At 34.1% G+C, this 13,325-nt stretch overlaps 1 protein-coding gene across 1 annotated transcript; it reads left to right on the forward strand.

Annotated features, from left to right (window-relative positions):
• The first annotated feature begins 304 nt into the window (after positions 1-304).
• On the forward strand, positions 305-11,790 carry LOC128888567 (pre-piRNA 3'-exonuclease trimmer-like). Its single transcript, XM_054145549.1, has 12 exons — positions 305-507; positions 583-817; positions 1,168-1,446; positions 1,523-1,727; positions 1,821-1,922; positions 1,997-2,107; positions 2,195-2,291; positions 2,382-2,481; positions 2,545-2,628; positions 2,711-2,799; positions 7,784-7,882; positions 11,431-11,790. The coding sequence occupies exons 1-12, from the start codon at positions 377-379 to the stop codon at positions 11,507-11,509; spliced, it is 1,611 nt and encodes a 536-aa protein (XP_054001524.1). The 5' UTR covers positions 305-376; the 3' UTR covers positions 11,510-11,790.
• The last annotated feature ends 1,535 nt before the right edge of the window (positions 11,791-13,325 follow it).

Consider the following 13,325-nt stretch of genomic DNA (forward strand, 5'->3'; position numbering starts at 1 on the left):
TTATTACGTAAGATTACCACATAATATAAACTAATCATCAAGTTTGTATTTGAAACTTAAAGCAAAAGACGAATAAATACTATGTAAGTTAATTCATGAAACGATGTTATTTACTGCGATATGTTTGCTTTAAGGATGCCATCCTCGAATGTATATTGCGCTGTAAACATTGTTATTTAACATATTTTAACAGTCAAAACAAATAAAAAACTAAATAATATTTTATCCACGATTAAAACTCTAATCAGAGGAGTTTGAAAATAAACATGATGGTGCTACAATCACTCGTCAAAATAAGGTTGGAAGTTGTAAGCAATCACATGTGCCGCTTTAAGCAAAGGTTAGGTACGTAGCGCACATATATAGAAGTGTTATCATGAATGAAATTTTAGAGAATAATTTCAATGAGAATTTTCTGAAATTGGAAAACGATGTTAAAAATGCATCGTTTATTGCCATCGACGCAGAATTTACGGGAATACAGTCAGGTGAAGATTTCAAGTATAGGTTAGTTTGATTCAATATTTAGAAGTGATTTGTATTATGACCGCATTTATTATCGTTCGTACTATTTCATTTCAGCCTTTTCGATACAGTTGATATCCGATATCAAAATATAAAGAACAACATTCAGCCATTTGTTATAATTCAATGTGGTATTGCAACATTTCAACATGTACCCAGGGAAAATAGATACAACGTACAGTGCTACAGTTTCTATTTGATGCCAAGATCTGTACCATACAATAACAGACAATTCTCGTGGCAAGTGGCTGCTCTAGAATTTCTTTCTGCAAATAAGTTTGACTTTGGCAAAGTATGTGGTAGAAATGTTGAAATAACTTAACTCTTTTTACTCTGCTGGCGCTTGTATTAAAAAATGTTTAAATTGCAAGAAGAGAATAATGATATTTCAGTGGTTTCTTTTTCATTTTGTAAAGGAAACTTAAGTAAACAATACAACAAAGTATTCTCCAATTTGTGTAATTATTTAAAAAGATACAGGTGTTTTAATATCGCCAAATTTTTAAAGCAAATTAAGATAGATGAGATAAGTATGCACAATTTGGTACTGGTGGAGCAGAATGTGCGAAGCTCACAGAGTACAAAGGGTTAAATACAATCCAGTAAGTGTGTAGCGCATAAATAATGCAATTCATGTTTCAGTTTGCAAACTCAGGAATATCGTATCTTGATGAGATAGATGAAAAGCTACTAAAACAACATTTGGATGAAGGTAATTTGTCCAAAAACATGGAACATTTATCATATGAAGAAGAAGATGACTTCAAAGACTGTAAAAATAAAGTTTTCAATTGGTTAAAACGTTCTCCAAACCAAGTCTCGTTGGAGATAAAAACAGCCTCTCCTATTTTACAATATATGGTACACAGAGAATTGAGGAGTAGTTTTAATAACATTTGGACAGTGTCAGGATGTAAATCAGTATGCAAGAAATATTACTTATTATCAATGTTCTATCTAGATTGGAACAGTGTTTAAGATTGCTTTTGTCTTTCAGGTAACAGTTTTAAGAGTATCAAAAGACATTCGTTCAGTTTTAGAAAAAGAAGAAGGTGGTTTACTGGAAAAAGGATTGTTAGATTGCTATATAGGATTCTCTAAAGTATTTAAGCTATTGACTAATGCAAAGAAGCCAATCGTAGGACATAATGTATTTCTGGACTTAATGTTTATACATAAACAGTTCTATAGACCATTGCCAAGTAACTACAAATCCAAATACAAATTAAGATGTACATTTAATAGTCAGAAAAAATTTCTAAAAATTTTATAATTAAAAATTACATTTGTTCCAGATAAATATATAGAATTCAAAAATAATATCCATACATTGTTTCCACAAATATATGATACAAAATTCATGAGTATTGAATTGAAGAAAGTATTGAATAAAAATGGTGAGAATATTTTTAAAAGAATTAAATTATAAACAAATGATATTGAAACTAACAGAAATATTTTGTTTTTCAAGCAAATTGGAAAATAAATTCATTGAGCCATATATACGAATATTTTACATTGTATCGTGGGAAATATTGTATAGTCAATTCACCAACTGTACAGCTTGAAAATGATTCTTTAAGTAATAATTTCTTTATTTCCTTATGATAATGAACATTGCTGTATTTTTCAGGTAGAAGTTTCTAATTGATTTTAAATTTATTTTCAGACGAACATTTTTATCATAATGCAGGATGGGATGCGTACTATGCTGGGTACATATTTATAAAGATGGGATTCTTATTTACCGTAGGGAAATATGGAAAGTATGTTTAATTTATGATAAATATATTTCACTATTGATGATATTTCCGATTTTACTCTCCGAACGGTTATGAACTTTTTCTAAACTTAAGGGGTTTAGCAGACAGGACGGTGACACATACTGAATTAATGAGTGCCATAAAAGATTTTGCAAACTCCATAAATGTAATAAGAGGCAACGAAACGTACTTGGTAAGAAAGAATATTTATTATTATGATTATCATTCTAATTTAGTTTAATTACGGATGTTTCAGAAACTAGATGGAGATGATCCATCGTTAACGAGGTCAGAATGGCTTCACGTGAAGTTAAAATCGCCATCTTTGGATATAAAAGAGGTAGGACTCTATAATCACATAAGAAATTTTCTCTTAAAATTATTTTTATTACTGTTTTTTCAATCAGAAATTTCTATCTTAGGTAGCCGTACAACTTTCATCTTTTGGACCTGTGGATGTGATGCCTTTCGCTCGGAAACGTGTCTTAGTAGCTGTCGCGAACCATAGGAGGTGAGTCAAATTTCTTGCTTTCTTCATCTGATGTATTCAAGGCAGGTATTGTGGCTTATATTGTTGAACAAGCATGGTTTATTCATTTAATAATAAGTAGATAAAGCAACATATTAAATAAACAAATTACATTTGTTGAATCCTATTCGATACATGGAATTCAAACATTTTTCAAGAAACCACTCGTCTCACTTTGAGATAGTAAAAACTTTTAACCAGTCGTTCAATGTTGCGTATATCTTCATCCTACGAATTGCAAATATTGGTGCGTCCATAAAGCCTTTCAAACAGATATCTCGTTCAGAGGGAAACAAATTTAAACTCGGTTGTCGTCGGGCACAAATAACCCCGCTGCAGCCTGTCAAACTGACATGAAACATGCTCACAGAAACTCATATTTTACATTTTGCACGCTACAGTATCCGGGTTAACAAAACAATGGAGAGATTAAAGGGAAACGATGGGTACAGCGAATCTCTTAGATGATTCGTAACATATTGAGAGTCTCTAACGGGCACCGTACGAGCGCCAATTGACAAGTCTGGTAATCGTTTTATTTACCCGTTATACTTTACTTCACGCATCGGGCAAATATAATTAGGTATTAAGTACGCAGTTGGTATTTTAGTATGAAGCTGCTTCGAAGTAAGGTGGCGGAACTATTTTGGATCATATCCAAGGGCAATCGCGTATACTCATCGTTGCACTTACAAAGTGTAATATCGGTGCACGTGATTTTATACGACGTAACTGCATTTTCATTTTGCCAAAATTTGCTCGGGTTAGACCTCCCCTGGTATTCCGAAATGATATTGTGCCGAAAGAACTATATGCGAACGCGTGCGATAGAATGTCTCTCTTTATTTAACGCGGAAGACAACTACTTTCAATTACGGAATGGAAAATACGTGCGAATAAAATGACGAGTAATATGTTTTATCGAATGCAAGGAGCTGGATATAAACTTGCCGAAAAATGATTAATTGTAATCGTACATGATGTCGGTAGAGTATCACCAGGAACGCTATAAATATCAGCGGAAAAGGTAAACGACCTAAGATCCCTTGAAGATTATTTAGACCATTGGAATTCTTACATAAACGTTTAGTATAAATTAAATTCTTGATACGCATAATGTACGAATGTATCTCATATGTACATATTTATTTTCACATATATATGACAAATAAGGTAGACAAGCAGGATGAAATGTGAATAACTTTTGTGGCATTTACAGCATGATTGTCTATTATTGCTCATTACAACTGTTATTTGAAAATATCATTAAAAATGTTCTATGTGTATTGCTTCGTGGAAAAGAAGAATTCATAACTTCGTTTATGTATTTCTTTTCCTGGCGCATTGATAACGAGTCGAGAATTACAGTTGATGACACACGTGACCATTAATCATAATTCGCTAGAGGATTGATTTTGATTTTCCATTTCAGTGTCAGTACAAGGAATAATTCATTTATCAATACTACCTTTATCAAATTTAGATCTAAACGATTTAGCACGGAGAAAGTAATTAATTGTATAAAAATAAAAATATCAATGAACCAAGACTATGTCTCAAGGATCTTAACAAATCTGAAAAGACGTAAAACGTGGTCGACGAGAAGAAATGACCAACGACGAATCTGCTTTATGCGCGGTCTCAAATCATTGTACTCACAAAGTCACAACAATCCTCACATGCAGTTTGTTTCTTCGGGCATCTAGAATGAACAATCGGTCGCGTTTTCTTAATTCAGACAGCTTGGAATCACAAGCCGCCGCCAGTTAAATATCGGATTCAAGCAAATCCATTAAAATCGGTTTACTTTTCATTCGACGAGCTGTCGAAACAATGAGCACTTACATAAGAACTATCGGAACTGGAATATCGTTCGGTCTCACTGTTTAAATTGCATCGTAAATTTCGTCTACCCAAGCGTTTATTGTTCCATTAACTGTCTAATAACCATATCCTATCCAAGAAATTGTTGAAACAATATTTTTTAGTATATCTCCATTCGTATAGTTCGTAACAAAAACTCTTCATATTGTTGCAAAACCAAGAACAATGTGACATTATTCTGACAAAACTCACTTTCAGGTTTCTATTGCAGTCGGCAATTGAGTATATCTTTTGCATTTAAGTCGAATAGCGCTTTTATATTTTTTGAAATATTTAAGAATTCCTTATACATAAATTAAAAGTAAAATTAGTTTAAAGCTATGATTTTGTAGTTTTTGTATGTAATGGGCTGTTTTCGTAGTTAAATATTTGATGGCAGGAGTAAGAAATTATTCTTGAAATATTGATTTCCCAATTTTGTCTTTCCTTCTACTGTATTCGCAGGTAATAGTAATGACCCCAGGTTAAAATTCTATTATAAATAAAAATATAAATAACAATTCGGTAGAAGTATATTAATCAGCTAACGACAAGCATTTATGTTTGTGTATATTAAGAGCTTCGTAAATTTCAAAAGTTGACGATACTTATTCTCTTCTCTTGCGAGGGTAGATGGTGTTCCAAATTGCACCAATAACTTTTGTTAAGAACACAAAGAGAAGGATTCAATCCATAAAGCTCGTCGCGCACATTGGGGGTACGCAAATCAGGTGACTTCATCATTCCCGAATTAGAACAAAATGAATTATCCGATGCCCCACTATCAAGTATGCATTTTCACGAGCGTGGTGCATTTTCTTTCACGTTCACCGCTATTCTACACAATTCACTCGCGGCGGCCTACCGACGTTCATATATTATAAGCGTCAGATTTTCTTCTCGCCACTGGCGTTGTTCCAAAGTCTCTGTATCGTTTCTAACCAACGAACTTTTGTATTAGTTCGCGCATACCTCGTTCAGAAACTATGCAAATCCCTAACGATTGTTTTCAATGAAATTACACGATTTGTTGATAGGTGCGAGATGAGAGTGAGATTCCACGCTTGATTATATTGTATTTTACTTACCCATCGTCGAGGTCAGGGTCTCATTATTAACAATCTGGCTCTGACTCACATATTACTTTCGTTACATTAAGTTAATTAGTTTGGACTCAAGCGAATTCGAAAACAATGAATTTGAATTACGTGAATGATTTTATTAATCGTGGTTCTTAATATGAATGCTGCGGAGCATAACTATAGCACCTTTAAACATTTCAAACTTTTGAATTAGTATGAAATAGAATCGTATGAATTGAACGTATCAAGACATTAATGTTGAATTCTTTAGTCTGAACATTTCTAGAAACCAATAAGAGATGGTCAAATTACTTAAAGTCCTAAAAAATACTTCAACGAATAATAAACTTAACTAGCGTTTTTCCAATTTCGATACATGTTTTATCATACTTTAATCTAGCAATTTCATTCTGTGTAAAAAGTTCAGGTGCACTTTCGCTTTTGTTTTACAACGTTAGGAGCTTTTTTAAAGATTTGATGTACAATCCATCGTGAATTATTCAGATTATATTCTCTTGGTTTTGGATTACTAGAATTTATTGAGATACTGGCAACTTTTATAATTACTCGTTCAGCACATGAACTCAGTTTTTTCTTTGAACCGCCACTGTTGCCATACTTGGTTGGATTACTTAAAAAGTTTATTACAATATTGCGAGATCTTCCCGGTCTACGGGCAATTCCTCGGATGCTGACAATAAATTCCACTCGATGTATTAAAATTCACCTTTCTCTTCAGCATTAAGAAAAATGTACCACCTGTCATTTTTTTAATGTATTATATTAACTTTATTAAAAAGGAAATTAGTGAGTTCATCCACGCGTGTCGCAATTCTAAATCTAACGAAATTCGTTTATTTATATGGATGCTATCATTATGCAACAATTGAAAATCACTACTTAAATTGTTTCATGTCGTTTTTAAGAGTAACTTCGAAAAGATTAATTTAAAAATCATCATTTATCATATCCTTTCAGCTGTAATTGATCTTTTTTTATTCCTACTCAAAAGCTTGATATATTTAAAATTATCAATGGTGCTATAGTTATGGTTCGCAGTGTATAATCTCTCTCTTTTTTTTTCGTTTTTACATTCAAATAGGCAGGTTGCTTTTTGTAGGACGTATTTAAAAGTGCCAAAACGACGTACAAAATAAATTGCATTTAGTAATATTCCCAATGATCACAATTGTATATTTATGTTGTAAGAAAATCAACTCACCACTGAGTTTTCTTTACGGACAATTTCGACGAGTTACCCAAAAATACAAGAATGGACTGTCAGTTGGACGTCCTGGTCAAATAAAGGCCCACACACACGTTAGATGGTTATTGTTAACTTCATAAACGGCTAAATTATTTTTATCGGAACCAAAAATTGTAATATTGAATTATATTTACAAAAGTTACATAACTAATGAAATAAGTTAATATATGGTTGTCTAACGAGGAACATGAGACTGTTAAGTCCTACAAATTGTTGATAAATAGAATTTCTGATCCGTTAACTCTCGATACTGGAACTACCAAACCTATCAATTTGACCTACATAGTCTAAACTTTTTTTGGGATTAATTAATCAAACAATGCTTTTGCTGCAATTTTGTCGCGACTATTACTGAAATAAGGAGTTAGTTCGTCACACATTTTAAGAGAGCACATATTGTTATAAGACCAATTGTCGTGTGTATTCCATTACTATGATGGTAATCTAACATGATCAAATGTGCCACGTTACAAATTGTTATAAATAATTAAGTACTACACCTAGTTAATATAAATTCTACACTTAATATATTCATAAATTGATTTGCTCCCTTAATTTTTAAAACGTAGTAATAAAATAGATAGTAGTTCCAAGACCGATTGTATAATAAAGTAATTGATAAATTAATTCCTCGTCCACCTTTGCGCTACGTGTTGAACGACGGTGCAGGCCAGCGCAATGCTTAACGTAATCGATACAAAATTATTTTTACCTACGTGTTATAATCGTGGCCGCTTTAAAAATTCTGTTTCAGCGCGCTGGACATATTGAACCATTTCAAGAACAACACGGAATTGCAAGTGGCGCGATACAACCCTATAAGGCACGCTCCTCCGAGTAGGGTCTTTTTATGGTATGTATACCGAAAATTTATGTTCTTAATCATCAACACTATTACGTTAATTCGCAGGAAAAATATTTCATTTAGTGAATGATTACCACTTGCACAATAGGTGGCCGCGTGGAACAAAGCTTTCTGACCTAATTTCTCTTAATCCTACAGGCATGAATTAAATATTTTCAGCTTTAATATTGTTAGGCGTAGACATTAATTCGGTGCCTTTCTATTCGAACCAGAATTATAATTAATTATGTAAATGAAGATATACAGAATTAATTTCTCTACTTGATAATTGTCAATTAAACTGGTATACAGTATTTTGTATATTAGAGGAACAGTGTTACTGAACTTTGAATTCTATAGATAAATTGTAATGGCCGTCAGAGTGGCCGTGAGACTTGATTATGTACAGTATCATTGTGATTTATATTATATTGTAATTAATTTAAAATCAGATTGAGAACTTAGAAGGTTGATAATTCAACATAACAAAATGATGAGTATTTTTACTTACACTACAGTTATAAACAAATGAATGTAAAGGTACAGAATTCATTTCTACATCTAATATTTTGATAGTAGGAACTCTCACCTTATGCTTTATTCTTTGAGGTTGCTCAAATTGCGTTACTCGTTGCGAGAATTATGCTGATGTATTTATAAATTTCTCCATTAAGGAAAAATACTTTTTTGTAACATTCGTAAATTACACACAAAGTAGCGTCAATTTAATAATTTCATATAATAAAAAATTTCATACCATCAACGACTACGGCTCTAAACTGCAGTGTTGTGGAAATATCGTTTAAAACCTATTCCTTAAAACCCCCAAAACGAAACGCGGAATCGCGGCGCGGCTGGTAGGCAAGTGTGTGGCCCGTCGGAGTGATTTAACGGCCCGGGACATTTATCGCCGCATAATTGACTGCATTATCGTTGATCCTAAAATTATGTAGTCCGTTGGTACGGTAGAATAATTATTTCGCGAAAGCGAACGAGATATTCGTTCTTGGTTGACCCCGAAGACAAAATATTTCACGATTAGAGCCGGCAATTTTCGCGATTTCGCCGGGATTTTCGAACAAATTTTTTGGCCAATCTAATACTTCTTATTTTAATTTTAATTCAAATATGCCCAGGTCTGGCACCAATTCAGTAACATTCTTCACCCGTGACGTAATCGTGATCCCAACGAATGTGCGAGGTACAGATTCGATTCGTGTTTGCGGACGAGACTATCCACGTTACGTCAAACAAATTAATGGGGCCTTCTTACCGAGCCGCAAAACCTGTGCCCGCAAAATCTCTAATTAGCACTAAGATTGCCGTAGATGCACAAGCGTCGATCGCAGTGCCAATTGTTGCGAAGGCAGCGTTACTGCGTGGCACCCATCGCGTTACCCAATACTAAAACCTGAACCGTTGAAGACGCTCCGTTTTCGGTTGCTTCTCCTCGAACCTTACGAAACCCTAATTACATAAAACAGGGATTAGCAGAGACGAATCCATATAGCAATTTTTCTAGACCTTTTTGTGAATTAAGAAAGAAGGTGTTTCTTTACTGAACAGAATTTCTTGCTCCACTTGACACTAGAACTATCAATAGTCATACCTATTATTGTAAAATTTAGGAAAATGAAGAAGTGGTCAAATAATAACGTAAACAAACACGTTCTTTAGTGTTCGAGAAACTTTATTGTGAAAATACAAATAATAGAGAAAATAATGTGATTATGCGATGTCACCCTTAAAAAAGAGAGACATTCCTTTGTAGGCCAGTCATATTAGACAATTTTTTTGAAAAAAATTCCAGTAAATACTGTAACTTTGTTTTTTTGATATGTTGTTAGGAACCACTCAGATACTATAAATCTAGATTTGCAACCCTCAAAAATAAAAGCCAACCGAGTTACAGTCGAAAATTACCGCGAAATTTTCGCACTTTTTTCAGTTTCTCGCAACAAAGTCACCAAAGAAGTATTCTGACGAGAGAAATCATTACAGTTACCTTTTTTTAAGTAGACACAATTGTCTACAATTGTAGATGTGTTGGTGCTTCGTAGCTATTTAGTTCTAGAGATACTGTGTTCTGCGAAAATTGGCAATTTTTCCGAAAAAGTGGAAGTTTTAACTTTCGACCGATACATTGATATAAATACTCATCCTACACTAAACTTATGAGAAATGAAGTTGCAGCAAATTTAATTGCCTTAATTTTAAGACCACAACAGAACCTGTATGTAGATCAAATTGACTCGCTTGGTAGCTTCCGTGTTAGCCATGCTAAATTTCTACAGTGAAACGTATTGAAATTGTCATTTTGTGTGTCATAATAGCGAGGAGAAATGATTCATAAGCTCCAAATTATTAGTAATATATGCACAAAATAGTCTTCATTTAATACTTGTTTATATAATCACATCACTTAATAATTTATTTATTTATTCAGTTATCAAATTTGTTTTAATCCTATATAACCCCGTCTAATTTTCAAGTCACACACTAATAGATCGACAGTTTCGCAAATAATTTTAGTTTTTTTTTTTCGCAAAATGAAGTTCACGTCTTAATTATATAATGTTTCTAAGATAATCAATACCGATATTGACGACAATTGGCATCATGATCAATTTGAAAATAAAATGCAAATTGCAAGTCTTAGTTTAGTTGTAAGTGTGTTTAGACTTTTACAAAATGTAACACTTTAGAAAATAATATAATTAATACATAAAACATAATACGAATACTATAAATAAAATACAAAGAACAAAATAACAATGGAATAAAATATATATAATAACAAATAAGTAACTATGTATTGCTCTTCAAGAATAATAGCATAGAGAATTTCTCTGCTTGCAATCCGTTTCTTTTTTCCGTTAAAAGTAATCCTGCTTTAGAAAATATTCTTTCGCATGGGATTGAAGTAGCCACCACACAAAATAAATGATCTACTAATTTACTTAATAAAGGAAATTGAAATTGATATTATATGCGGATTTTTTATGCAAACTATGTATATTGAAACATTTTATAAAAAGTAATTTAATTAAGATCGAGAATTGTGATCACGCAATTCTAGCTAGATAAAAGAACCACGATCACGCTCGTGTATGAAATTAAATCACGATCAGCCTTGTGAATGAAATTAAATCACCATCGTGATCGTGATTTTGCGATCACTGTGATAAATAACGGTTAGTGATTTTGCATGCCATCACTACTCCACATACACCCCAGAACAACGTTGAACCGAGGAAATACGTATCAAACGCCATCAGGATATCACTATTGTAGATCCAAAGATCGTGGGTTCGAATCTCCGTTCCTTAACCACTATTTTCACGAGTCTGATTCGTGATGCAAATTTTATACCAAATTTAAAAATCACGAGTCAGGCTCGTTGTGAAGTTTAAGTGCGACCATTCGGACGCACAGGTTTGGCACAGCTTTTTCCAAGTTTCAGCGTAGTGCAAGGGGTTATTTTTCGTAGAGACTCCTACACTATATATTAGCGCAACCACGTGCAATTGTTCGACACCAATCGCTTTAAATTTCAGGAGCGGAATCGTCTTATCCGGTGGGATGATCGCCTGGATGATGCATCGCATATTCAAGAAGTCCGTGGCGCCAAACTGATCGGACAGGGTTGTGCAATACCGTTCGTTCAGAACGTCACGACGGGGCAAGTGTGGATAAATTTTCGATTGCTCTCTATCGGGCGTCAGTAGTATCGATTACATACGTCGAGGGAATAGACAAAGTGGAAAAAAGTCAAGTTGCGAGCGACAGTGAAGTATTAGCGCCGAGATGACGAAATGAACCCGTTTTATCTCGGAATGTTTTTGATACCAGCGTACGATAAGCGAACACACCATTGTAAAGAAAAACGAATGAAAAGGATAAGAAAGAAAAGCAAACTTTGAGTCAGTTCCCGGACGTTGGACACACACCTTCATTTGCGTTCCTTTGAACGGCGAGGTTCTATTTAAATTTTCGATCAAGAAATCATGAGTGGGTATCTTCCGCACGAGGTGTCGTTATTGTTATTTCTATACTCGTTGGTGCCTCGTCGAGAGCCAGAGCTTCGCCGCTGCCAAAGCCGTAGTACTCTTTGAAAAATCCAATTATCCCTGCCCCGCGACGACGCACGTCGATCGCCGCGGCGCTCGTCCATCTATCATATCTTTTTTCCGCCTTTCATCGGCCACGTCACGGACCTGCCCGTGCCAAATAACACCAGACGTTCCGTGACGTCACCGGCGTCGAGAATTCCTTGGACACTTTCACGTTGTAGCGTCGTCGAACGTCGTCAAGTAGCGTCTTCTCGCTCCTTGCGCTCGATGACGTTCTTTATATTTAGTTCCAGCTGCGAAGGCTGTTGGAGAAAATTTCAGGGATACGGGATAGATTGTACCTTTTTGGATGTTTTGGGGAGAAGAGCGTTTAAAATGATTTTCATTGTTTTGGAAATCATAGCGGGGAGCAGGTTCTCTTCCTCGATAGATCTATTGTAAATCAATTGGAGGACTTTTAATTGCATAATATGATTAGTTGGGGGCACAGAGCAATGCTGGGGAAAATTTGAAAAATATTTGCGCTATGTATCCTATAGGAGACATTTCTAGAGATTCTGTTGCTTGTTGTTTAACTTGAAGATTAATTAATTTATGAATGTATACTGGCCAACACAGCATTACATTTAATTTAATCATGAAACACTGTGGATAGTTTTGAAAATCAAAGTGAGGGGCAGGTTCACTCGTTTGATAAATCTATTCTAAAGCAATTGGGAGACGATAGAGGACGTTACATAGGAGAAAAGTTTATGAGAAAATCATGTGTAGAATATATGCCGAAGGTCACCACGACATGTGTACCTGTGAACAATGAAATAAAACTTGTTGGAGAATGTTCTCTGAAAAGTAGTTCCTCTAGAAATGAGTAAATTTACAGCACTGGTAAAGATGAAACTAATTGTGACAGTGATTATTAAAGTGTAAACGTTATACATTCATGTAAACAAGAATTCACTATAGTCACCATGATTTGCAACAGAGTTGTTTGAGGGGAGGAACAGCTCGTACAACTGGTGATATTGGCTTCCTGGACAAAGTTAAATTTGAAAGGGAAGATAGAGAACTTTAAGAAACCATTGATTCAATTGAGAAAGGTACATGCAAGAAATGTTTACTTTGTTATGCCTATGTGATATGTTCAATGTGTGTGACATATGGCAGCTGGAATTAGACAGAACAAAGAAAAAATGTCATTATTGTTGACACTTGTTTTACATTACTTTGTATGTGTTGCTTTTCTTGTTGATTATTCCTGCTTATATTTAGAATATTCACAGATTAATCGTCTGAATTTTGACAAACTTTAGAGTACCTATTCCAAGAAGTGTAATTATTATTGACACTTCTTTTTCATTACTTTCTATGTGTTATTTTCC

This window comes from Hylaeus anthracinus, unplaced genomic scaffold, assembly GCF_026225885.1.
Source record: "Hylaeus anthracinus isolate JK02 unplaced genomic scaffold, UHH_iyHylAnth1.0_haploid 11994, whole genome shotgun sequence".
NCBI classification, from domain to species: domain Eukaryota; kingdom Metazoa; phylum Arthropoda; class Insecta; order Hymenoptera; family Colletidae; genus Hylaeus; species Hylaeus anthracinus.